The 27834-nt window shown below is 41.1% G+C and overlaps 1 protein-coding gene across 5 annotated transcripts in view; it reads right to left on the bottom strand.

The window, feature by feature from the left end:
* MGA (MAX dimerization protein MGA) overlaps positions 1 to 27834 on the bottom strand; it is a 111301-nt gene that overhangs the window by 54138 nt on the left and 29329 nt on the right. For all 5 annotated transcript variants that reach the window (XM_030814264.1, XM_030814262.1, XM_030814263.1 and 2 more), the window contains exons 3-9: positions 20177 to 21125; positions 18257 to 18335; positions 18039 to 18134; positions 9612 to 9743; positions 9267 to 9371; positions 4394 to 5058; positions 2468 to 2813 (exon numbers count right to left, since the gene is read on the bottom strand). In XM_030814264.1, coding sequence (XP_030670124.1) covers positions 2468 to 2813; positions 4394 to 5058; positions 9267 to 9371; positions 9612 to 9743; positions 18039 to 18134; positions 18257 to 18335; positions 20177 to 21125 — 2372 coding nt within the window. The remainder of the gene's footprint in view (positions 1 to 2467; positions 2814 to 4393; positions 5059 to 9266; positions 9372 to 9611; positions 9744 to 18038; positions 18135 to 18256; positions 18336 to 20176; positions 21126 to 27834) is intronic.

Consider the following 27834-nt stretch of genomic DNA (forward strand, 5'->3'; position numbering starts at 1 on the left):
AGTAAAGCCTAAGAGGTCAGAAGTATTCCTGCTTATGTGGGCTTCTGTATCTTATTTTTGTTGCTTTGAAATGGAAATGCTTGTCTTAAGCATAAGAAGGGAGTAAACTCAGTAAGGAGATATGGATAGAACAAAACTAATAAATCTACACTATGCTTCATTTTAAATCTTTAAAATCTTATTTACACAAAGATCATTTAGGTATTTAAATACACTATATCTCACTTAAATGCTAAAATAGAAATAAGAATAGCCTGGCACTGGTCATAAAACAGGAGAGGCCAGAAAGAAATCCAGGCATTAATATATTTTAATTTATTATATTACAGGTGACATTTTAGTTCGGTTGGAAAAGTATATTTCTCAATAAGTGATGGTACAACAGCTAGGCATTTGGGGGAAATATGATTCCCTACTACAAATCCCACATCAAATAAATTCAGATATATTAACAAGTTATTTTTTTAAGTCCAAAAAAGTACTAGAAGAAATATAATTAAATATTTTTATAATCTCAAGGTAGAGAAAGACTTTCTAAGCAAGACTTTAAAGACAGAAACCAAGCCCTTTGGGAGGCCGAGGTGGGCCGATCATAAGGTCAAGAGTTCGAGACCAGCCTGGCCAATATGGTGAAACCCCGTCTCTACTAAAAATACAAAAATTAGCCAGGTGTGGTGATGCATGCCTGTAGTCACAGCTACTTGGGAGGCTGAGACAGAAGAATTGCTTGAATCCAAGAGGCGGAGGTTGCAGTGAGCCAAGATCGTGCCACTGCACTCCAGCCTGGGAGACAGAGTCAGACTCTGTATCAAAAAAAAAAAAAAAAAAAAAAAGACAAACCATAAAAAGAAAAGACTGCCAAGTTTAACTATCACTGCTTTTTCACTGGCAGCAGGTGGGCAGTGGGGGAGGGAACCTTGAACAAAATGAAAATGCAAATTACAAAATTATAACCTAGAAAATATAAAGCTTCCGCAAACTAAAGGAAAAAAACACACTCCAATAAAAGTTAGCAAAGAATTCAAAAAGGCAATTTACAGAAAAAAAGTTTATGATAAATGGTCAATAAACCTATCGCAGAAGAAATACAAATCTAAAACAAAATATCAATTTCTGTCTATCCATATGACAGTTTTAAACGTTTTAAAATATTCAGTGTTAGAATAGAAAACTAACTGGGTACAGTGGCTCACGCCTATTGTAATCCTAGCACTTTGGGATGCTGAGGCAGGAAGATTGCCTGAGCTCAGGAGTTCAAGACCAGCCTAGGCAACATGGTGAAACCCCGTCTCTACTAAAATACCAAAAAATTAGCTGGGCACCTATAATCCCAGCTACTCAGGAGGCTGGGGCAGGAGAAGCATTTGAACCCAGGAGGCAGAGGTTGCAGTGAGCTGAGATCATGCCACTGCACTCCAGCCTGGGCAACAGAGCAAGAGAACAAAAAACTGGCACCATCCAGTATCTGACTACTGGCATAAGTCTAAACTTGGTACAAGTCTAGTGACATCTACAAATGTTTAACATGTACACACTGTCACAGCAATTCCACTTTTAATAGCCTATCCTGAACATGGATGTTCATCACCATTCAGTTTATAATAAAGAAAACCCAAAAAGGCTAACTATCCAACCAAAGGGATTATAACAACATGAAGCCATTAAAACTAACATTATAAATTAGATCTACAATTGTTGATGTGGAAAGCAGAACATGACCTTATGATGGAACATACACTGAAATATTAATCATCATCTCTGATTGAAATGAGCACAGAGCAACAGGAAATGTAAACATAAATTGCCAAAAAAAGAAGTATTAATCCCCTGATAAACTAAGACACCTGTTTCAATTATACGGTAAAATCATTTCAATACATTTGAACAAAATAAAAAGACATAACAGAAACTAAAAAAATCAATAATGAAATAATATGTAACTTGGGTCTACAGCTATGTCATATTTTATCCTCTCCCACCAAAAAAACCCCTGATTTTCAACACAGTACATGATGTTCAGCTTTACCACACCCCTACTTTGTCCCCAAATCTCCAACCATGACCAGAGGGTCTTTTTGCAAACTTCTCCTTTTAGAAAATATGATGCATTATATGGATCATCTATAGTCTTTCCAACGAACGTACGTGTGTCTACCTGTGTGTGCATGCACATGCGCACAATCCAGAAAATGGAAGAAACTCAGGTCAAGGGCATTCTAGAAAACCAAGTAACAGTATGATTTAAATTTAGCACAAAAAAGCAATTCTCAGAGAACAACTCAACTTAAAAAAGGTGTGTGTTTGTATGCATTTCAGACGGCCAGTCAGAAAGAGCATGTAAGGATAAGAAGTCTCAAAGCTCTTATTGGATAATTGATCGGGATTAAGATAGGTTGTATTATTCTAAAATAACCATACTTTTCCAAAAACTGATACGGCACAGTTTTAACTCTCAATTAATACTCACTGTATTCTAGCTTCTTTCTCTTCTTCTTCTCTTTCAATTGCTCCTCCTCCTCCCTGAGTCCCTCTTCTTCTTCCCTTGCCTCCTCTCCCAGAGTATCATAAAATACTGGATCTCGATGAGCAGCCTTCCTCTGAAAATGCTTAGTTTTGGATCCTCCTTTAACAAGTACAACTTTTCTTTTCAAACAAGTACAACCAAACATGCAGTCTGGTCGGCGGCAGTGAGCAGGTTGGCGCTTCTCCAAAGCTAGACTGGAACATACACAACCCAGTCGACAGAAGTCATTGTTGCAGGGAGGGGCTCGTTTCCTTATGATTGTGTGGATAGGTTTAGTTTTGAGGGAGGCCTAAAGTCAAAGCAGAAAATTGTAATTCCACTAAACCATCCCCCTACACCACCACCAACTTATGGTCATATACTGGACTGCACTACTCTCTGATTTTAAGTACTAACAGCACAGGACTAATGCAGATTCAAAAGACAGAACATGAATATAACCAGGGCTCTAAACAATTTGCTATTCTAACGCTTAGTACAGACAATTACAGGCAAAACTATCAAGGATGGATTTATTTTCAATATAAATTATACATAATGTTCTAAGGCAAAGATTAACAAAGGTTGAGACCCATGGGCCAAATCCAGCCTGTGTCATAAAGTTTCACTGGAACGCAGCCAGGCTAATTCATACACATACCATCTGAAGAACTACAACAGCAGAGTTCGGTAACTACTATAGAGAGTGTATAGTCTGCAAAGCCTTAAATATTTACCATTTGGCTCTTTACAGAAAAAGGTTGCTGGTCCTTACTGTAGGGTAATTAATAAAAAAAGAATAGGACAATACATAAATGAAAGTCCTTATGAAGGATTAATAATGAATAAAATAATCTGCATTTAGTTCCAACATCTGATGATCTTTAGTTCCAGAATTCAGTCATAGAATTACAAAATGGAAAGTAAAAAAAGTAATGATGAACGCCAGGCGTAGTGGCTCATGCTTGTAATCCTAGCACTTTGGGAGGCCAAGGCAGGCAGATAGCTTGAGCCCAGGAGTTTGAGACCAGCCTGGATAACATGGTAAAACCCCGTTCGTATTTTTAATATAATACAAAAAATTAGCCAGGCGTGGTGGTGCACACCTATAGGCCCCAGCTACTCAGGAGGCTAAGATGGGAGGATCGCAGTGAGCTGTGATCATGCCACTGAACTCCAGCCTGGGCAACAAGAGTGAGACATTGTCTCACTGGGATTTAGTATCTTTTAAAAGCATAATATTCAGGCTGGGCATGGTGACTCATGCCTGTAATCCCAGCATTTTGGGAGGTGAGACAGATGAATCACCTAAGGTCAGGAGCTTGAGACCAGTCTAGCTAACATGGCAAAAACCTGTCTCTACTAAAAATACAAAAATTAGCCAGGTGCAGTGGCATGTGCCTATAGTCGCAGCTACTCGAGAGGCTGAGGCAGGAGAATTGCTTGAACCCAGGAGGCAGAGGTTGCAGTGAGCTGAGATCCTGCCACTGCACTCCAGCCTGGGCAACAGAGCGGGACTCTATCTCAAAAAATAAAAAATAAAAGCACAATTTTCAAAGTTGTTTTAACAAGATCAGCAAATGTACTTGCCCATATGTTGGAAAGTGAAATCAGAGATTTTCAAAATGGTCAGCTGCCTTTATACAGGAGAGAGAGGTTATTCAAAAGTGCAATTGTACTGTCTCTCTCTGATGGCAGGAGAAATCTACACCTGAGTATCTAGTTGGTAAAGAACAAATGGGGAAGACATAGCCTTTGTTCCCATGAAGGTTCTAAATGCTAAAAACTAGCTGATCACCCTGCCAAAAAGTACCATTCCCATTTCCCCTCACTAACCTCTCTCTTTCTAGCCAAGCACTAACATACCTCCAGAAAACAGCAGCTACTTACTTGAGCTGTAAGTAGAGTTGTTAAGGATACATCTGCTCGCTCTTCTGTGATATATGTTCTTGGTTTTCCTTCCCAAAGTGCACAGTCTTCCAGGTCCATTAGCTTCACCTGAGATTTAGACAAGCCTGGAGGGCGACTTCCCTGTTGCTGTTGCTGCTGCTGCTGCTGTTGTGCCTGCCGCAAACTAATCTGCTTTGGAAATATATTTTCATCCAAAGTTGGCACAACAAAGTTGTTCGCCTGATTTTCTGAGATGATACCTGAAGAATTCTTGGTAACCTTATCTCCTAGAATCATATGAGAGTATTTCTGCTTTGGTGAAACAGGATATGGTAAAATGGATTTATAAGATGATTTAGTTCGGCCACTGAAAGTTGCCTGTCTGTTTTGAGACTTTGCCTTTCGAGAGGCAGGGGGTACAGAATGAGGTTTCAAAGAATAAGAGGTAGAAGGGGAAATAGTAGATTGCTTCTTTAGTACACTATCAAGTGTTCGTACATAGCTGGTACTCTTAGTGGGAAGCTGGTACACCACAGGAGATGTGGGAGCATTGGAAGAGAAACCCATGCTTGTTTCCATCAGCTTGCCTTCATTTTCCAAGTATTCATCTAGCTTATCACTACAGAAAGCAGAACGATTTTTCAGTGAACTTTCTGAATTTCCACCTAGAAACAAGAAAACACAAAATGCTGAAAGAAATCTAGGACAGATTATGAATCTCCATAAAAACACTAAAAAAGGCCAAGAATATTGAGCTACAAGATAGTGAATCTTCTAAACTATCCCTTAGCTGGGCACAGTGACTCCCACCTGTAATCCAGCACTTTGGCAGGAAGAAGCAAAAGGATCGCTAGAGGCTAGGAGTTCAAGACCAGCCTAAGTAACATAGCAAGGACCCTGTCTCTAAAAAAAAAATAAATTTTTTAAAATAAATATATTAATAAATAAACTATCCCTCCACAGAAAGAAAAAATTAATAAAACCCCTTCCTTCCTTCCTTCCTTCCTTTCCCTTTCTTCCCTCCTTTCCCTTTCTCCCCTTCCTTCCCCTTCCTTCCCCTTCCTTCCCGTCCGGGAAGAAGTGAGGAGCGCCTCTGCCCGTCCGCCCCGTCCGGGAAGAAGTGAGGAGCGCCTCTGCCCAGCCGCACCGTCCGGGAAGAAGTGAGGAGCGCCTCTGCCCGGCCGCCCCGTCCGGGAAGAAGTGAGGAGCGCCTCTGCCCGGCCGCCCCGTCTGGGAAGTGAGGAGCGCCTCTGCCCGGCCGCCCCGTCCGGGAAGAAGTGAGGAGCGCCTCTGCCCGGCCGCCCCGCCCGTCCGGGAAGAAGTGAGGAGCGCCTCTGCCCGGCCGCCCCGTCTGGGAAGTGAGGAGCGCCTTGGCCCGGCCGCCCCGTCTGGGAAGTGAGGAGCGCCTCTGCCCGGCCGCCCCGTCTGGGAAGTGAGGAGCGCCTCTGCCCGGCCACCCACCGTCTGGGAAGTGAGGAGCGCCTCTGCCCGGCCGCCCCGTCTGGGAAGTGAGGAGCGCCTCTGCCCGGCCGCCCCATCTGTGAAATGAGGAGCGCCTCTGCCTGGCCACCTATCGTCTGGGAGGTGAGGAGCGCCTCTGCCCGGCCGCCCCGTCCGGGAAGAAGTGAGGAGCGCCTCTGCCCGGCCGCCCCGTCCGGGAAGAAGTGAGGAGCGCCTCTGCCCGGCCGCCCTGTCTGGGAAGTGAGGAGCGCCTCTGCCCGGCCGCCCCATCGGGGAAGAAGTGAGGAGCGCCTCTGCCCGGCCGCCCCGTCCGGGAAGAAGTGAGGAGCGCCTCTGCCCGGCCGCCCCGTCCGGGAAGAAGTGAGGAGCGCCTCTGCCCGGCCGCCCCGTCTGGGAAGTGAGGAGCGCCTCTGCCCGGCCGCCCCGTCCGGGAAGAAGTGAGGAGCGCCTTGGCCCGGCCGCCCCGTCCGGGAAGAAGTGAGGAGCGCCTCTGCCCGGCCGCCCCGTCTGGGAAGTGAGGAGCGCCTCTGCCCGGCCGCCCCGTCTGGGAAGTGAGGAGCGCCTCTGCCCGGCCACCCATCGTCTGGGAAGTGAGGAGCACCTCTGCCCGGCCACCCATTGTCTGGGAAGTGAGGGGCGCCTCTGCCCGGCCACCTATCGTCTGGGAAGAAGTGAGGAGCGTCTCTGCCTGGCCGCCCCGTCTGGGAAGTGAGGAGCGCCTCTGCCCGGCCGCCCCGTCCGGGAAGAAGTGAGGAGCGCCTCTGCCCGGCCGCTCCGTCTGGGAGGTCTACCATGGAGGCCAGAAGCAATGTGGGGGCTGGACGTGGTGGCTCACACCTGTGGTCCCAGCACTCTGGGGGACGAGGTGGGTTGATCACTTCGGGCTAGGAGTTCGAGACCAGTCTGGCCAACTTGGCGAAACATGAAAAATACAACAGACAAACCAACCAACCAACTCAGTGACAACAAAACAGGTCTACCCTGGAGTCATACTCTAATTTTTTCTATTTTCCTCCCTTTCTGATCCTTTATCCCACTTTCTTTTTCTTCCTCTTCCTTCTCCCTCTTCTTTGTCAAAAAGAGGATTGAGTTATTATCACTGATCCACATAAAGTCCCTCTCTACCTTATTTTAACTCCCACCCTCCATTTCTATTCCCCGACTTCCCATGTGTAACCTTCCTAATATGTTTGATACGCATCTTTTTGTTTGTATGTATTTTTAGAAAATGTTTATTGTTTTTGTGTGCAAAAAAAAATTAATTAAAAAAAAAAAATTAATAAAACCAAGTGAAGAGAATGAGTCTTAGATACTAATGACATTAAAATCCATTCTCTAGTCTTGGGCACTAAAAACATTAAAATCCGTTCTCTAAAATGTCTTACTCTAAAACTATCACATTATTTATTGAGGCACTAATTCTTACAAAGTGTTAACAATGTATTTAACCTAAGAATCTTCAATCTTTGACAATCTTTGACCTGATTAAAGAGACCAAAGATAAGTAAAAACGTAACAGGGAGCCTGTGCGCAGTGGCTCACTCCTGCAATCCCAGCACTTTGGGAGGCTGAGGCTGGCAGATCACCTGAGGTCGGGAGTTCGAGACCAGCCTGACCAACATGGAGAAAACCTGTCTCTACTAAAAATACAAAATTAGCTGAGCATGGTGGCACATGCCTGCAATCCCAGATACTCAGGAGGCTGAGGCAGGAGAATTGCTTGAACCCGAGACGGGGAGGTTGCGGTGAGCCGAGATCACGCCATTGCACTCCAGCTGGGCAACAAGAGCAAAACTCCATCTCGGAAAAAAAAAAAAAAACACATAACAGGGAAAAAAAAAGAAAGCAGGCCTCAACAGAATGCCAAAAGATTATTTATGAGAGTGACACTGAGCACGGAGGCTCATGCCTGTAATCTTGGCACTTAGTGAGGCCAAGGCGGGCGATTTCTTGAGCTCAGGAGTTCAAGACCAGGCTGGGCAACATCACAAACCTCAGCTCTACAAAAACTTAGCCAGGCATGGTGGCGCACACCTGTGGTCACAGCTATTCTGGAGGCTGAGCAAGGAGAATCACTTGAGCCCAGGAGGTCAAGGCTGCGGTGAGCTGAGATTGGACCACTGCACTCCAACCTGGGCGATGGAGCAAGACCCCGTCTTTAAAAAGCGAGGGAGAGAGACTGGAATGCCTGGAGTGGGATACAAAACATTAGAGAAGAAGGAAGACCACAAAAAGAGGGGTGTAAAATTTAGCTGGGTTTTTGTCTGTTTGTTTGAGACAGGGTCTCGCTCTGTCACTCAGGCTGGAGTGCAGTGGTGTGATCTTGGCTCACTGCAGCCTCAACCTCCCTGGGCTCAAGTGATCCTCCCACCTCAGCCCTGCAAGTAGCTAGGACTACAGGAATGCGCCACCACATCTGGCTGTTTTTGCATTTTTTGTAGACAGGGGTTTTCACCATGTTGCCCAGGCTGGTCTCGAATTCCTGAGCTCAGGCAATCCGCTTGCTTCGGCCTCCCAAAGTGCTGGGAGATTACAGGCATGAGCCACCATGCCCAACCATAAAATTTAGTTTTTAAGAAACAAAAAAATTAAGTACAGAGACATGAATTACATTGTTATAAACACTGTGAAAAGATTAAAAGGTGAGAAAAGTATATTGGAAAACTGGCATATTTATCTGGTTAAACTGCAAACGAATGCAGTGAATAAGGAAAAGCACTAAGAATGGAGACCAAGAGGGATACAGTCAAAATGCTTGGATTAGAAGTTTAGTTTGAAGTATAAGACTATAGGAAATCACTATACAACTCTGAAGTATACAGTTCTAAACTAATGCTTGAGAATGTTTTTTTAACTGCAGAAACAGAAATAATAGAAATGCTGTTAAAAAGGCTGCAACAATTATTTAAGCCTGACTGAACCTCAGGGTTGTGACTACAGGAAAATGGGTAGCAGACAGAAAACAGCAAGACAAGTATTTTCAGTTCATTTTAAACCATGGAAGGCTTGGGCGCGGCAGCTCACGCCTGTAATCCCAGCACTTTGGGAGGCCAAGGCGGACGGATCACCTGAGGTCAGGAGTTCCAGACCAGCCTGGCCAACATGGTGAAGCCCTGTATCTATTAAAAATGCAAAAAATTAGCCAGCCATGGTGGCACATGCCTGTAGTCCCAGCTGCTTGGGAGGCTGAGGCAGGAGAATCTCTTGAACCTGGGAGGTGGAGGTTGCAGTGAGCCAAGATCGCACCATCGCACTCCAGCCTGGGCAACAAGAGCAAAACTCAGTCTCAACAACAACAACAACAAAACTCATGGTGAGAAGGAATGAAGAAAAACAACCAAGACTTACCTTTAACAAAAGGTTTTTGGCTACATGTTTCAGAACATTTACATAATTTTTAAAAACTAATTACCTTCATTCCTAGATGCAGAAGCACTATGAAATTTTCCCCTCCATCCCTTGATCTTAGTGAAATCATTGGTTTTCCCTGTCCTAGAAACAAAGGGAAATCCCGCATCTATAAAAGAAAAAGTCAAACAGATGACCAAAATTCTAGCAGGCCAATATTATGGACCTAATTAATAAAACTTTAATTTGGTAAGTGTATAAATCACTTATCAAAACTATAACAACAGACAAAAGATCTATCTTAGACTAATGTTAAATGTCACCAATAAAGGTAGCTTTTTACTTACATTACAAATAACGTAAACTTCAAGAAATATAGTGTTTGACTTTACAAATGTTACATACTCACCAGGAGAGGCAGGGTTGGTTCCCGTAAGGTTCCAAAAAGGAAAGCTAGTAGCTGGAGCCAAAGGTAACTGTACTCCCAAGTATTTAAGATCAATGCTCATTGTTGGATCCACTGAATTCAATTTTAAGCCCACTAAAAGAAAAAAGGAAATCATGTTTCCATAGATTAATCACAAATCATATTATCTCCCTTCTTTGTTTTTAACTTGTGCCTGGGAGATGGTGGGGGGATAAGGTCAAGAGAGAAAGGAGATAGTGAAGAGCAAAAACAATGAAAAAAACAAACTGTAGCAGATTCAATTTAAGGTGGCCCCATGATCCATGACATCTGGTATTACACATTTGTATAAACCCCCTCACCCCGAGTATGGTAGGCAGGGCCTGTAATTTGTTTCCAATCAATAAAATGTGGTAAGGGAGATGGGACGTGCATGATAATGTGCATGTGATAGCACAAGTTATCCATCTTGCTGGAGCTGCAATGAAATAAATTTTGCCAATGAGCTGAGGGAAACTGGAAGCAGATCCCTCTCCAAACAAGTCTCTGGGAAACCAGGCCTGGCCAATATTTTGACTGTAGCCTTGTGAGACCCTAAGCAGAGGACCCAACTAAGCTACGCCCAGACTGTTGACACATAGAAACTGTGATACAGTAAATATATCGTTTTAAGTTGCTAAGTTTGTGATAATTTATTAAGCAAGGTAACTAATTAAAAAACAGCAAAATTCAGATCTCTTGTGCTTTAACTCTTTGTGGTCCAGAGACTGTCTAAGGCCTCTATTACGAACTTACCATAGACTAAGCTGCTGGCCTGATTATGGCTACTGGTTCTCTAGTTCTTATTAATGACATTTATGGTTAATCAAGCCTAAAAATATTATGACTTCCTTATTTACAGGTTAAGAGGCAATCTTTTGGGAAGGTATATAACTTAAATTTTAATAAAACTGAAGCCAAAAGAAGTTCAAAGTGAAGAATTAATTATTGGCTGGGCGTGGTGGCTTACACTTGTAATCCCAGCACTTTGGGAGGCCAAGGCAGACAGATTACTTGAGGTCAAGAGTTCGAGACCAGCCTGGCCAACATGATGAAACCTCATCTCTACTACAAGTACAAAATTAGCCAGGTGTGGTGGCATGTGCCTGTAGCTACTCAGGAGGCTGAGGCAGGAGAATCACTTGAACCTGGGAGACAGAGGTTGCAATGAGCCGAGATCATGCCACTGCACTCCAGCCTGGGAGACAGAGTAAGACTCTATCTCAAAAAAAAAAAAAAAAAAAAAAAAAAACAAGGGAAAAAAAAAAAGCTAAGTGTTAAGTATCACAGTAAAGCCATTAAAAGTCACAGGTGTAAGTTTCCAGTAAAAAGCTCATGTAGTGCTGGTTCTCTAACAGGTAAAGACATTAGGTAGGTTATGAACTCCATGTACCCTATACATAAAATCTATCTGAACAAAAGATGGCAAGCCAGGCACTGTGGCGTGCACCTGTAGTCCCAACTACTTGGAAAGCTGAGGTGGGAAGACTACATCTCTTAAAAAAAAAAAAAAAGAAGGCTATTTTGTTTTAGTTTGCAATTCCAGTTCTTTAACATATCTTTATTGTATTACACATTTTATTTATTTATTTATTTATTTATTTATTTATTTATTTATTTATTTATTTTGAGACGGAGTCTCACTCTGTTGCCCAGACTAGAGTGCAATGGTGCAATCTCGGCTCTCTGCAACCTCCACCTTCCGGGTTCAAGCGATTCTCCTGCCTCAGCCTCCCGAGTAGCTGGGATTACAGGCGTGTGCCACCAGGCCTGGCTAATTTTTGTATTTTTAGTAGAGACGGGGTTTCACCATGTTGGACAGGCTGGTCTCGAACTCCTGACCTCGTAATCCGCCCGCCTCAGCCTCCCAAAGTGCTGGGATTACAGGCCTGAGCCACCACACCCAGCCGTATTACATATTTATTGTATTTAATCACAAAATATGATTAAAACATCAATCAAATTAAACATTCTTTCCTCGTGTTCCCAATCAACTATGGAAAATATAGGATAATGAGTCAAAAAATGGTTTCTAATCTTGGCTTTACTACTTTTTAATTGTATGACTTGGGCTAAACTTCTTTTTAGTTTTCTCAACAGCAAAATGAACACCAATCCACCACATTCAGTTGTATGCTTTGAGAATCTACTGTACTTTCTCTGTAAAGCAGACGGTCTCAGAGAGATAAAAGACATTTTGCAGGCCTGGCGTGTCAGCTCACACCTGTAATCCCTGCACTTTGGGAGGCCAAAGTGGAAGGACTGCTTGAGCCCGAAAGTTCAAGATGAGTCTGGGCAAGAGGGTAAGACCCCATTTCTACAAAAAAAATTAAAAATTAGCTGGGTGTAATGGCACACGCCTGTGATCCCAGCTACTCAGAAAACTGAGGTGGGAGGACTGCTTGCTTGAGCCCAGGAGGTTGAGGGTGCTGCGAGCCATGATCGTGCCAATGCACTCCAGCCTGGGCAAAAAAGCAAAATCCTGTCTTGAAAAAAAAAAAAAAAAGACCTCAAGAATCTTTAGTGTTATGTTTTCCCAATTGACTTTTAGTAGGTAGCATAGGGTAAATAAGTCCCTATGAGAGGTAAACAAAAAGAAATCTGAGGCCGGGCATGGTGGCTCACACCTGTAATCCCAGCACTTTGGGAGGTCGAGGTGGGCAGATCACCTGAGGTCATGCAAGAAAATCCTTCCCCAAGTAACAGACACCTGAGACCTAGACTCAGTTGATTTCATATGAAATGGGCATAAAAACTTTAGCTTGCAGAAAATAATATAGCTGAATAATTCATAGAAAGCATATTGTGAAAAACCTATTACCTGTTTATATTTTTATTCAATCAGAGCCTACTTAGAACCTAAAATCTTGTCTACATATGTCAGTTTAAACTATACTTCTAAATAGTTTTGCTTCATTTCACCATATTAGAAGCTACTTCTTAAAAACGTGTTATAATGTCATTACAAAAAAAGACTTATAAAGATAAAGCTGAAAAGAGATAAGCTTTAGATTCAAGCAAAGGCAGATTCACCTACAATAAGATATAGCCAAAAATGCCTACTGCTAGCTAAACCCACTGAAATACAAAAGTACACTCAAGATGTTTATAGTTCTATAAACACCTATATAAGTAGTAAACACAGAATAGAAAAGCACATATTATAAGAAAAACCCCAGCTAATCACTAATTTTGTTTTGTTTTGGAGACGGAGTCTTGCTCTGTCACCCAGGCTGGAGTGCAGTGGCACAATCTCTGCTCACTGCAAGCTCCGCCTCCCAGGTTCACACCATTCTCCTGCTTCAGCCTCCCCAGCAGCTGGGACTACAGGTGCCCCCCACCACTCTCGGCTAATTTTTTGTATTTTTAGTAGAGACAGGGTTTCACCATGCTACCAGGATGGTCTCGATCTCCTGACCTTGCGATCCGCCCGCCTCGGCCTCCCAAAGTGCTGAGATTACAGGCATGAGCCACCGCACCCAGCCACTAATCGCTAATTTAATATAACATTCAGAATTTTTTTTTTTTTTTACTGCAGGGCACCATGGCTCACGCTTGTAATTCCAGCTACTTGGGAGGATGGGCTGAAGCCAGGAGTTTGAGACAAGCCTGGGCAAAACTGGGAGACCCCATCTATAAAAAAAAATATTTTAAGGAAAAATAAAGCATTTTTATTAAATTACTAAAAAAGGAAGAGGGAGAGAGTTCTTGAAATATTGTCATTACTCATAAAGGAAATTAACATTAAAACCAGCCAGACATAATGGCTCATGCCTATAATCCCACCACTTCAGGAGGCCAAGGCGGGCAGATCTTTTGAGCTGAAGAGTTCGAGACCAGCCTGGGTAACATGGCAAAACCCCACCTCTACAAAAAAATACAAAAAAAAATTAGCCAGATGTGGTGGCATGTGCTTGTAGTCCCAGCTACTTGGGGGGCTGACATGGGATCACTGGGGCTCAGGAGGTCGAGGCTGCAGTGAGCCATGTTCACGCCACTGCACTAGAGCCTAGGCTGGGTGGCAAAGCGAGACCCTGTCTCAAAAACAAAAACCAAAAACCAAAACAAAACATTAAAACTGAAAAGAGTCCATACTGATAAGCGAATTTTTTATTTTTATTTTTTGAGACAGTCTCACTCTGTTGCCCCGGCTGGAGTGCACTGGCAGGATCTCCACTCACTGCAACCTCCGCCTCCCAGTTTCAAGCAATTCTCCTGCCTCAGCCTCCCGAGTAACTGGGATTACAGGTGCGCACCACCACACCCAGCTAATTTTGTATTTTTAGTAGAGATGGAGTTTCACCTAAGTGAATTTTTTAAAAAGAATAGATAAATCTCTGGTGCAAAATAACTACAAATAACTTAGATAGGCTACACTCAAGGAGGTACAATATAACTTCTTGCACATTAAGTGTGAGCTAAGCATGACTTCCTTCCAAAGAGTACAATACGGAGAGAAAGGGAGGGTGGGGAGTGGGGGGTAACTTCACAGTGAATAAACTGACAATATCTCAGCCAGGTGATCAAGATCAACATCAACAGTGATAAATCAGGCTTAATGTATGTAACTCTTGATATGATGAGATGGTTAAGTCTCAACTGAGGGACATCTATAAAAATACCTGACTCTTCAAAACTGTCAAGGTCATTAAACACAAAATCTGAGAAACTGTCACAACCAGGAAGATCCTAAGGAGACATCACTATTAAAAGTATTGTGGTATCCTGAATGGGATCCTAGATGCAAAAAAAAAAGGACATTGGATAAAAACTAAGGAAATCTGAATAAAGTATGAACTTTAAATAATAATATATCAGTACTGGTTCACTAACTGTAACAAATGTACTAATCTAATGTTAGATATTAATAGGAGAAATTCTGGATACTGAGAGAATTAGGAATGGGGGAAAAAAGGAATTATCTGCACTGTGTTCTTAATTTTTCTATAAATCTAAAACTCTTTTAAAACATAAAGCTTTAAAAACTGACAATAATTGACTTGGTAGCAATGAAGGAGAAATGCTTTGAACACACTTTTAAAATGCAAAGACAGACGATAATTTCAGATAAGCTAACAGACTTAAAAAGCAGACCAATGTAGATATAGTAAATATAGTATAGCAAACAAAAATATAGTACCACAGAAAGAAAAATTAAGAATCTTATTTTATTTTTAAGTAAAACTACCAACAACAATAAAACATTTTCCCAGGCTTAATCAACACTGCTTTCCCAATTTTAAAGCAAATTCAAAAAGCTTTTCTAGTTTTTCAAGGGTTTTCAGCTCAGAAGAAGTTTAAGTGCTATTTTCTAAATAATGAAATTATAGTTAATAGCAGGACAAAGAAATACGACATTAAGTTGAAATTTAATAAATTATTTCAAGAATCAAACTTTAGAGATGAACCTAGAATACTTTCATTATCTTCAGAGCCCTGGGATTGGCATCACCCAGTTACTACAAATATTTAGCCAAATTAACTTACTCTTTAGAAACTGTTTAAGTGCAGCTTTTTTTTTTTTTTTTTTTTTTTGAGACAATGTCTCATTGTGTCGCCCAGGATGGAGTGCGGTGGCGCGATCTCAGCTCACTACAAGCTCTGCCTCCCAGGTTCAAGTGATTCTCCTGCCTCAGCCTCCCAAGTAGCTGGGATTGCAGGCGCTCACCACCACACCTGGCTAATTTTTTGTATTTTTAGTAGAGACGGGGTTTCACCACATTGGCCAGGCTAGTCTCAAACTCCCGACCTCAAGTGATCCACCCGCCTTGGCCTCTCAAAGTGCTGGGATTACAGGCTTAAGCCACCGAGCCTGGCCCAAGTATGGCTTTTTAAAGGAAGCCAAGGTTGTGGAGAAAAATATGCTAAAATAAAATAGAGGAAAAAAAACCCAAAACAGGACTCCACTTCACACATTGAAAAGTAAGTACCAGACAGACTACAGATTTAATTTTCAAAAAAACAAAACTATTTCAGCATGTAGTTGAATAAGTTTTAAAAACCTTAGAATTAAATACAAACTTGCACCAAATGTAGAATCTATAAAGAAGGTGAAAAGTAATAGCTCACAGATATGTTTTGTTTGGCTGTGTTTTTAAAGATTTGAGTTAGGTGCCCAAAAAACTATTAGCTGCCACCACTTCAGAGACATCACATAGCCACTCCAGCTTCTACTGAACTATGAGAAGACCTGAGAATTTTGGGCCCATTTTTCCATATGACAACAATCCACTGATGCAGCTGTCCCTTTAGAAGAAGTGCCTATACTCTACCCCACCAGTGTCCAACTCTACCCCCCAAATTCAGGCTAATTTCACTATGTATGTTACCAAGTCAGTTTCCATAAACACTGGCCTTTGAACACCCCATTCCATTAAGGAAAAGATTACAAATTTGACTAAGATGCCTATAAAAGAAAGAAAAACGGTCAAAGCTTAGCCAACCAGCAAATATTAGGCAAATAAACCAGAGCAAAAGGACCAGCTGCAAGCACTGAATATATTTAACTCTAGAACTAAGATTTTTTAAATGTGGGGGATTAAGTTAAAACAGTACAATATAAATGTCATAATATTTCTACATTATCAAGAAAATAACAAAAAAATGGAAGTGGAAAAGGGAAAAGATGGGTTAAGCTAAAGATAGGGAGAAATGAAGAAAGGAAAAGGGGAGAAAAAAAGATAGGGAGAAATAAGATAATATTATTTAAATAAAATAGTAGAAGCTAAAGCTAACAATAAACAGCAGCAAACGTTATCTGCAAGATTGCTATGATGTAACTGTCCATTACAATCCACAGCAATCAGCCCACATTGATTGATTGAGACTGGGATCTGCACACTTTTAAGATCACACTGTCACACAAGCTGCCTTCCATTAAAGCAAAAATTCTTCAAGTATTACCATTTGATTTAGAAACGGAATGACCAGCATATAAATCTTTTGTTTGATAACTTATAATGTTTAGACTCTCAGGTAAATGAACTACTTACAGTGTAAACAGTCTAGACACCCTTCTGAAAATTAGTAAGAGTCAAAAACTCAAAAAACTACTCCAAGATGCATATCTAAAATCAAAGATATTTGTAAGAAACTAAAAATTGGGGCACAGCCTAAAATTTTTCAATACATCCCAAAACAGGAAAATTGGTAGTGATCATGATGTTAATAACCATAGCAGATATGTTTTTTAAAAGATTAAGCAACATAATGAAGATCAAGATAATGCATTACAACAAAATAAAGATAAAAATGAAAACTGCAGCCATAAAAAAGAATGAGTTCATGCCCTTTGCAGGGACATGGATGAAGCTGGAAGCCATCATTCTCAGCAAACTAACATACGAACAGAAAACCAAACACTGCATGTTTTCACTCATAAGTGGGAGATGAACAATGAGAACACATGGATGCAAGGAGGGGAACATCACACACCAGAGCCTGTCAGTGGGGAGGGAGAACATTAGGACAAACACCTAATGCATGTGGGGCTTAAAACCTAGATGACAGGTTGATAGGTGCAGGAAACCACCATAGCACATGTATGACTATGTAACCTGCACATTCTGCACATGTATCCCAGAACTTAATTAAAAAAAAAAAAAAAAAAGATAATGAAAATTTTAAATTAACTTCCCAGTGGTACATCAAATATATAAAATAGATGTTTGCAGCCAAAACATGAGAGAGAAAAGTGTTCTACTATTTACACACCTAAATATATTACTAAAGGACAAGGAAGACCCTTCCTCCAAAATTATAAAAACAAACACATAATTGGGAGGCCGAGGCAGGCGGATCACAAGGTCAGGAGATCGAGACCATCCTGGCTAACACGGTGAAACCCTGTCTCTACTAAAAATACAAAAAAATTAGCCAGGCGCAGTGGCAGGCGCCTGTGGTCCCAGCTACTCCGGAGGCTAAGGCAGGAGAAAGGCGTGAACTCGGGAGGCGGAGCTTGCAATGAGCAGAGAATGCACCACTGCACTCCAGCTGCCTGGGCGACAGAGCGAGACTCGTCTCAAACAAACACACACACACACACACATAAACAAAAGCAACCAAATTAAGATGAGAAATGGGGAGGGGAGAATACCAGGTTATAAGAATGAACAAAGAAAATATCACTTGCTTTACCATGATACATTTTTTTCTTACATAAGATATTAGGATAAAGAAGACCTAGACATGGTTTTTAAACTAAAAGGAAGAATTATGGAGACAGAGAAGAGAAAAATACGCAAACTGAAAGAGGTGCTGAAAGAAATGAAATCAAGGCTAGAAAGAAAGAGGAAAAAGCAGAAAAAAAAAGAGAAGGAGAGAGGAAAAAGAGGAGAAACGGTAGGGAAGAAAGAAAAAAGAAAACAAAAAAGGAAGTCGCTAGTCTATTACCTTCTTGAAGACCAGGATGTATCACCTGCTTGTGCCGCAAAGACTTCAAATCTTCTATCAATTCCTTTTCCAACTGGGAAATTCTTGCTCTGTAACCTACTCCCAAAATAAATAGTAATAAAATAAGCTACTGTACACTACAGACAAATGAATGTTGCATGTTTCATTGCTGGAGCCCAAACCACAAATACAACTCATTTTATACTATTTTACAATACCTGAGTCATTTGTGGTTGATGCCTGGAGACTAGAAGATTCTTCTGTTGTCCCATCAACTGCATGAATGTCTAGAGCTTCCTATACATCAAAAAAATATATATATAGTTCATATTGCTTCTGAAAAATTAAATGTAAAACAGGATTTAAAAAAAACTTAAAGACCAGAAGGAAAATATCTCCATGCCTACAGTTACACTAAAATTGGCAGAACAGGAGCAATTTTTTCATACTTTTTGATATTTTCTAAGTGTTCTACATTAATATTACTTTAATAATCAGAAGGGGAAAAAGGGGAAGTAAAAAAATGTGAATATGATGTCATACTGAGCTAACTGACCTCAAAGTATATGCCAATTTGCATGTTCACTTCTCAGAGCCTATATTCAGATAGCTTACTCAGCTAACAAGAAGGGAGGAAAAGAACAGGTAGAAGGGATTAAATATCCAACATCTGTGTAGTCAATTAAGAAAGACGGCCTGGCACAGTGGCTCACACCTATAATCCCAGCACTTTGGGAGGCGGAGACGGGTGGATCACAAGGTCAGGAGATTGAGACCATCCTGGCCACATGGTGAAACCCTGTCTCTACTAAAATAAAAAAAATAGCTGGGCATGGTGATGCGCACCTGTAGTCCCAGCTACTCGGGAGGCTGAGGCAGGGGAACTGCTTGAACCTGGGAGACAGAGGTTGCAGTGAGCCAAGATTGTGCCACTGCATTCCAGCTGGTGACAGAGCAAGACTCCGTCTCAAAAAAAAAAAAAAAAAAAAAAAGAGGCCAGGCACAGTGGCTCACGCTTGTAATTCCAGCACTTTGGGAGGCTGCGGCAGGAGGATCACGAGGCCAGGAGATCGAGACCATCCTGGCTAATACGGTGAAACCCCATCTCTACTAAAAATATAAAAAAAATTAGCCGGGCATGGTAGCTAGCACCTGTAGTCCCAGCTACTTGGGAGGCTGAGGCAGGGGAATGGCAAGAACACAGGAGGCGGAGCTTGCAGTGAGCCAAGATTGCGCCACTGCACTCTGGCATGAGCCACAGACCGAGACTCTGTCTCAAAAAATAAAAAATAAAAAATAAATTAAAAAAGACCAGGCTTCTATAAAAATTTCAAAGAAAAATAATCTGGTTGAAGAGTCAGAGTGGAATAAACAGAGACTTCAATGTGTAAGACAGCAGAGTTAAGATGACTGTTAATATTTGGTTCTCCAATGGTACTCTACTAGTACTACTGAAAACCAGGGCCCGGAGCAGTGGCTCATGCATGTAAACCCAGTACTTTGAAGGGAGGCTGAAGCAGGCAGACTGCTGGAGGCCAGAAGTTCGAAATCAGCTGACCAACATGGCAAAACCCCGTCTCTACCAAAATTACAAAAATTAGCTGGGTGTGGTGGCACACACCTGTAATCCCAGCTACTCATGAGGCTGGGCCACGAGAATGGCTTGAACCCGGCAGACAGAGATTGCAGTGAGCTGAGATCGCACCACTGAACTCCAGCCTGGGCAACAGAGAGAGACTCTTGTCTCGAAAAAGAAAAGAAAACCAGGAGGTAAAAGAAATGAGAGTGTCACCAAAGAGTTAGCAAATATTTCATGTATTTTTAAGCCTTTCCAAAATCCATAATGATGAAAATTCCAGTAAGACCCAAAGTTTTTTTTAAACACAGCCATGCAAAAACCATAAACTGAAATCTAAGCAAGACATAATTTTTTAAGTCTATTCAAATGAAGTATCTTAAGTTATTCCTATTAACTAAACCAGACATTTTGGAGACACTTCCCTCCCAACTCCACTCCCCCATACACCCTCACAAATAGATGTCACAAAACTAGATTCTAAATCGAGTTAGTTACAAGCCAGTATACAATTCAAGTATGACTAATTAGCCTTAAAGAATCCTGAAAATTACAATCTTACCTTTGATTCAAAGGAAACAAACAGAACACCATCCACATCTTCCAGATCAGGCTTCACATCTGGAAAGGTACTCCCAGGGCCTACAGGTGTATTCTTTGTAGAAATTAAAGACTTTCCTGTGTTCTTAGGTGGTCGTCCTGCCTTACAGAGTTTCAATTTTCGTGGCCTTCCTCTTTTTCCAGGGACATTTGGAGAGGCATTCTGATTAGCATTCACTACCTTTGGGGCTGTTGCAATCTTAAGCATAGTTGTTCTCTTTCTGCCCAAGTCCTCTTTTCCTGAAAGTGAGTCTCCAACTGAACCCTTTGAACTGTCAAGTATTCTTTCTGTGCTAATGCTGTCAGATATATCAGGATATTTCCACTGAGGCTCTTTCAGTAAGGGATATTTTTGTACCACTCTGAGATCTGGTGAATGTTTTCTAAGACCATTTTCCGATTCCTTGCCTAAGCAGAAGGCAGTCTCATTGGAATTTTCAATGTATGTAGGCAAATATTCCAATTCTGCCAACATAGACGATTTATCCTTTCGAGATGTGGAAAGCATGTTATCAGGGAGTTCAGAAATCTTCACTGTGCTTCTGGTGACAGCACAGGGCTCCAGATAGACTACTGGCATCTTTCCAGTGTCTAATTTGAACATTTTAGCTTTAGCAACACCTGATGGGCTGCTTGGAAGCCATTTAGAAGATAGATGGTCAGCTTCTGGGTTGTCAACTTTATTGTGCCTCTTTAGCTGTTTCTCTAGTATAGGATCATCATCACTGTTAGAGTACACATCCGTCTCTTCATCTGTCTCTTCCTGTTTCACAGTGACCCCTTCTGGGCACTCACCAAGTTCATAGTCATAATCATCCAGAGGTTCCTCTTTAATAACAACATTGAAGCTTCCATTCTGGTCTAATGGTGAGGCTACACAGGAGTCATCTTCAAAACTGCTGGCAATAAGACTGGAGAGAGAGAGGAGAAAGGGATTTTAAAAGTACAAAATGATCCATTAACAAGACATAAAGAGAAAAAAAAAAAGATGTTAGGAATCCAAGTAACACATCAGATTTCCTGAGCCATTCCTCGAAAACACTCAAAAACTCTAAAAATCCACATGGTGATTAACAACCCTGTAAAGCGAACACACATCCAACACAACTAAGAATTGCAACACAAACCGGAAAGGGCCATTAAACTGCCAGCTGATATTTTCCTGTATGTTTGAGATTAAATTCACATAACATAAAACATAATATTTCAGCAATTTTAGAGTATACAATTCACTGGTTTTTAGTATAGTCATGATGTTGCCAGATGATTTTTCAAATTTAAAACTGAAAAACTCACTTTCAATATAAAGAATTCACCAGTAATTCTTCCAAAATAAAAGATAGGGTAGTTAAAGGCAAATACGTATGACCCAGATATATTGTGTATAATTCATCAAAAAACAACATAAACATCTAGCTTCCCCCTTCTCCCAATCATCCATTGAAAGCCTAAGAACTGTACCAATGTATCTTGAGAATATGGTAGAAATAAAAAATTGGGTTAAGATTCCACGTAACAGGAGCGATGGCTCACGCCTGTAATCCCAGTACTTTGGGAGGCCAAGGCAGGCAGATCACAAGGTCAAGAGATTGAGACCATTCTGGCCAACATGGTGAAACCTCATCTCTACTAAAAATACAAAAATTGGCTCGATGTGGTAGCACACGCCAGTAGTCCCAGCTACTCGAGAGGCTGAGGCAGAATAATCGCTTGAACCCGGGAGGTGGAGGTTGCAGTGAGCCGAGATTGCGCCACTGCACTCCAGCCTGGTGACAGAGCAAGACCCTGTGTCAAAAAAGAAAAAAAAAAAAAAAAGATTCCACATAAATGACTGGAATTAGAATTCTCGGACTCAGAAATTCTAAAACTGCACCTCTCATTTCCCCCTACCTCAAAATATCCATACGAGTCAACATGTTTGCAGCACAGGAAAGCAGGATGAAAACTGCTTTGAGAAAAACTATACACAGCACTATATATATTCACTAACAAATAATATGTAACAAAGGATTGTGGGCATTTTTTTAAATAGTTCAAAGCCTATGACTGAAAATAGCATTTATAGCCAGGCATGGTGGCACATGCCTGTAGTACCAGCTATTCAGAAGACTGAGGTGCCAGGACTGCTTGTGCCCAGGAGTTCAAGGCTGCAGTGAGCTACAATCGCACCACTGAACTAAAGCCTGGGCAACAGAGCAGGACGCCTCCTCTAAAATAAATAAATAAAAATTTTAAAATTTCAAAAATAAGAAAATAGCATTTACATAACTACGATATTTTCTTCTGATCACTTTTTTTTTTCCTCTGAGATGGAGTCTTGCTCTGTCGCCCAGGCTGGATGGAGTACAGTGGCATGATCTCAACTCACTGCAACCTCCACCTCCAAGGTTCAAACAATTCTCCTGCCTTGGCCTCCCGAATAGCTGGGATTATAGGCATGCACCAACATGCCCAGCTAATTTTTGTATTTTTAGTAGAGATAGGGTTTTACCATGTTGGCCAGGCTGGTCTTGAACTCCTAACCTCGTGATCTGCCCACCTCGGCCTCCCAAAGTGTTGGGATTACAGGCGTGAGCCACCACGCCCGGCCCAGTCACTTTTTTAAAAGTTAGGTAGTTAGGTTTCCATTAACAGTGTGAAATAGCTCAGAGCAGACTGACCCTCCTCCACTTAGAACTAGAAAAGTTACACTAAACAGTTTTTCCCCCCAGAATATTTCTTAAAATCTATTTGAAGACAACAAAAAGCCAGCAAGGCAGGGATCTGAGGGGCAAATCACAAGAAAAGGCAATAAAATTAAATACCCCCAATAATCGAGACACTTTCACATCCATTACTTTTATTACTGAATTTATCTTCCTAAAATATTGAACTTTATGTACATTACTTACCTGTTCAAAAGCATTTCAAAGGCTTCTGAAACTAAAGAAAAAAGTATAAATATCTGGGATGCTTTTCTAAGCCCAATATAATTTATCCTCAGCCATTTCAGCCTCATCTTAAACAATAACCTGCAGTATACTCCACAGGATCCAATCACACAGAAAATATTACATTAGTGTCTCTGTCCAATAAAATACATTTTCAACACTAATCCATCATTAATGAAGCACTATTTTTTTTTCACTACTTGCTAACCCAGTGTCCTCATAAAACTTTATAAAACTTAAAATAGGCACAAGCAACCACTACATGAATGTGTAGTTACTTGTTCCTTGCACAATTTCTACTTAAGATTTTAACCTTACTTGAAAATCCTCCAATAGAAGCCGGGTGTGGTGACTCATGCCTGTAATCCTAACACTTTGGGAGGCCGAGGCAGGCAGATTGCCTGAGCTCAGGAGTTTGAGACCACTCTGGGGGCAACATGGTGAAACCTCATCTCTACTAAAATATTTTTTAAAAAATTGGCTGGGCGCGGTGGCTCACGCCTATAATCCTAGCACTTTGGGAGGCTGATGCGGGTGGACTACCTGAGGTCAGGAGTTCAAGACCAGCTTGGCCAACATGGTAAAACCCTGTCTCTAGTAAAAATACAAAACACTGGCTGGGTGCAGTGGCGCACACCTGTAATCCCAGCTACTCGGGAGGCTGAGGCAGGAAAATCACTTGAACCCAGGAGGCAGAGGTTGCAGTGAGCCGAGATCACGCCACTGCACTCCAGCCTGGGTGACAGAGTGAGACTCCGTCTCAAAAAGAAAAAAAAAAGAGAAAAAGAAAAAGGAAATCCTCCAATGGAAGATTTCCACCTCCAGTTAGAATGTGGAAGATCACAAAAGATCATCACTTTTGCCATAACAATGAGAAAACACTAAATAAATTATTTTTCTTACAAGATACTGAAGACCTCTGGACATAAATAAGTCTAAATGAAGTGAATTACAGAAGAGGACCAGCCTTCTCTAGGTGACCGGAGATAGCTACTGCTTTCAACCCTAAGCAGCATTTGCACTGCGTGAAGATACAGTAAGGAGAGAAAAAAGCAACTATAGGCAAAGGATCTTTGCAAAAACACAGAGAAACCAACTTTTAATGCCCGAGCATGGGCAGAATCTCGAGGACCCCAAATAGAAAACTAGTCCTCACTGTTGTCCAATTACCACCCACTCCAGAGGACTTCTGCAGAATAAACAGCAGTGCTGCAGAAAGGCTGGCCTGGAAATGAGAACATGTAGTCTACCAATGCTTAGGTCTTAAGGTCCTGCCAGGGGTAGGAGACCAATCACTCCTCCCTTGACACAGCTGAAACAAGAGGTGAGCTGAAATTTACTAAAATAGGGAGCCACTTGAAATCACCTAGACCGACGGACAGAGAAACAAACAAACAAAAAAAAACAGTGTCAGAGATCTCTGGGACACCATGAAATGATCTAACATACTAGTAACTGCCCTTCCAAAAAGACAAGAGAAACAAAGTGAAGAAATACTTGAAGAGAAAATGAAAAAAATCTTCCAAAAGCAAAAGATTTTAACCCACAGATCCAAGAAGCTCACTAAGTACAATGGGGACAAATAGGAAAAAAAAAAAGTCGTATCTAGGCACATCAAGGTCAGGCTGCTGAAAATGAAAAATGAAGAGAAAAATACTGAAAGCAGCAGAGGGAAAAACAGACATTACACTGGAGGAACAACAAAGAGAACAGACTGACTAATGACTCAGTGGAAACTACGTAAGTCAGAAGACAATATACTTTACCCCCCATCATGAAGTGTTGAAAGAAAAACTCCCAACCTAATGTTCTATACCTACCAAAAGAAGCCTTTAAAACTGAAGACATTTTCAGACAGCTGAGATCATTCAGATTGCATAAAAATACTCCTCAGCTCACAAATAAGACAAATATATCGGTTCTTGCCACTTCTACTTACTTGTACTAGAGATTCTATCCGGATGATTAGGCAAGAAAAAGAAATAAAAGGCATCCAGATTGTAGAGGAAAAAGCAAAACTATCTCTATTCACAGGTAAATGATCTTGCATATGGAAAATACTAAAGAATCCACTAAAAAACTATTAGAACTAATAAATCAGTTTAGCAAGATTCCAGGATCCAAGACACACACACACACACACACACACATTATTTTTCTACAAACTAGCAATGAATGTCAAAAGTGAAATGAGAAAGTAATTCCATTTTACAATAGCATCAACAAGAATAAAATATTTAGGAATAAATTTAACAAAAGAAGTTTAAGACTTATACATGGAAAACTATAAAACATTGTTGAAACAAATTAAAGACCAAAATAAATAGAAAAATATCCCACGTTTATGGACAAAAAATATTTCATATTGGCAAAACAGCAACAATCCCTAAAGTGACCTACAAATTCAATGCAGTATCTACCAAAACCCCATCTGTGATTTTTTTTTTCAGAAAGTGACAAACTGAGCCTAAAATTCACATGAAAATGCAAAGGAGCCACCAAAAAAAAAAAAAAACAAAGCAATCTTGAAAATTAGAAACAAAGTTCTCAGAGGACTCACACTTCCAGGTTTCAGCTTAGTACAAAGCTACAGTAATTAAGACAGTGTGTCTATTAGTTTGGTTTGGTTTTGAGACAAGGTCCCACTGTGTCGCCTAGGCTAGAGTGCAATGGTGCAATCATACCTCACTGCAACCTCAAATTCCTGGAAACAAGTGATCCTCCCACTTTAGCCTCTCGAGTAGCTGGGACTACAGACACATACCACCACACCACTCAGCTATTATTTTTATTTTTTTGTAGAGACAGGTTCTCTTTAGTAGAGACAGGGTTTCACCATGTTGGCCAGGCTGGTCTCAAACTCCTGGGCTCAAGCGATCCTCCTGCCTTGGCCTCCCAAAGTGCTGAGATTATAAGCATGATCCACTGTGCCCAGTCAACAGTGTGATACTGATGTAAGACTAGATATACAGATCAACTAACAGAATTGAGAGTCCAGAAATAAATGCCCACATTTATGTCAACTGATTCAATTGCCAAGGTGCCAAGACAATTCAATAGAGGAAAGAATGGTCTTTTCAACACAAAAAAACTGTGTTCATGCAAAGACTTGTACACAAATGTTCACAGCAACATTATTCGTAACAGCCAAAAACTGAAAACCTTACTGTCCAACTGATGAATAAATAAAATGTGGTAATGTCCACACAATAAAATATTATTTGACAATAAAAGAAACAAAGTACAGATACATGCTACACATGGATGAACCTTAAAAACATCAAGCTAAGTAAAACAAGCCAGGCACAAAAGACCACATATTAAATGATTCCATTTATATAAAATATCCAAAATAGGCAAATCTACAGAGACAGAGACAGGTGGTTGTGTTGGATTGGGTGGAGCTGGGGAGTGGTTAGGGAGAATGGGAAGTTACTTTAATGGGTTTTCTTTCTGGGGTGCTGGGAATGTCCTAAAACTGACTGCAGCACTGAAGTAACGGTTGCACAATCCTATGAATATATTAAAAGACATTGAACTCTACACTTTTCAGTTGGTGGGTGAATTTTATGTAGATTTTATTGTATGTGCATTACATCTCAATTTTTAAAGTTTTTAAAAAATAACTATTAAAGGAAGTTCTTCAGACTGTTAGAAAATGAAACAATATGGGCCAGGTGTGGTGGCTGAGGCCGAGGTGGACAGATCACTTGAGGCCAGGAGTTCAAGACCAGCCTGGCCAGCATGGCAAAACCCTGCTTCTACTAAAAATACAAAAATTAGCCGGGTGTGGTGGTACACACCTGTTGTCCCAGCTACTCGAGAGGCTGAAGCAGGAAAATCACCCGAACCTGGTAGGCAGAGGTTGCAGTGAGCTGCAATCACATCACTGCACTCCAGCCTGGGCGACAGAGTGAGACTCTATCTCAAAAAAAAGAAAAAGAAAATGAACCAAAATAAACACAGATCCGGAAACAGATGAAAATAAACAAATAAATAAATACATAAATAAATAAATAAATAAATAAATACGTAAATATAAAAGACTTTTCTTATATTATTTAAATGACTGACTTTTTTTATTTTTAAGGAGAGAAGGAGAGAGGGAAAGAGGAGAAAAGAGAGAGGGAGAGAGAAAGAAAGGGAGAGAAGGAGAAAGGGAGAAAGGAAGGGAGGAAAGAGAAGAGAGAAGAGAGGGAAAGAGGTAGGGAGAGAAAGGAAGAGGGAGGGAGGGTAAGGGAAGGCAAGAGAGGATGAGAGCGAGCCACAGAGAGAGGGAGAGGGCACACACCGACTACTGACTGTTTAAAGCAAATAAAGTAACAAGGTTTAGAGGCTTATATCACATAGAAGGACATCAAATACAAGTGCATTAGCAGTTCATTATTCAAATTATATTCAATAAATTAAGGATGACATTGTAATCCATATAACCACTGCTATATACTGAATTGTGTCCCCCCACCAAATCCGTATGTGGAAGCCCAAGCAGGGCTTTAGGAGAAAATTAGGGTTAAAAGAGGTTTTAAGGGTAGGTAGGACTCTAATCCAACAGGATGGTGGGCTTATAAGAAGAGGAAGAAAGACATCCCCTGCTTCCCCCATGTGTGGACATAACAAGAAAGCAGCTATATATGTATACAAGCCAAGATGAGACATGAGAAACCAAATCCTGCCAGAACTTTGATCT

Source organism: Nomascus leucogenys, chromosome 6 (genome assembly GCF_006542625.1).
Source record: "Nomascus leucogenys isolate Asia chromosome 6, Asia_NLE_v1, whole genome shotgun sequence".
Taxonomy (NCBI): Eukaryota; Metazoa; Chordata; class Mammalia; order Primates; family Hylobatidae; genus Nomascus; species Nomascus leucogenys.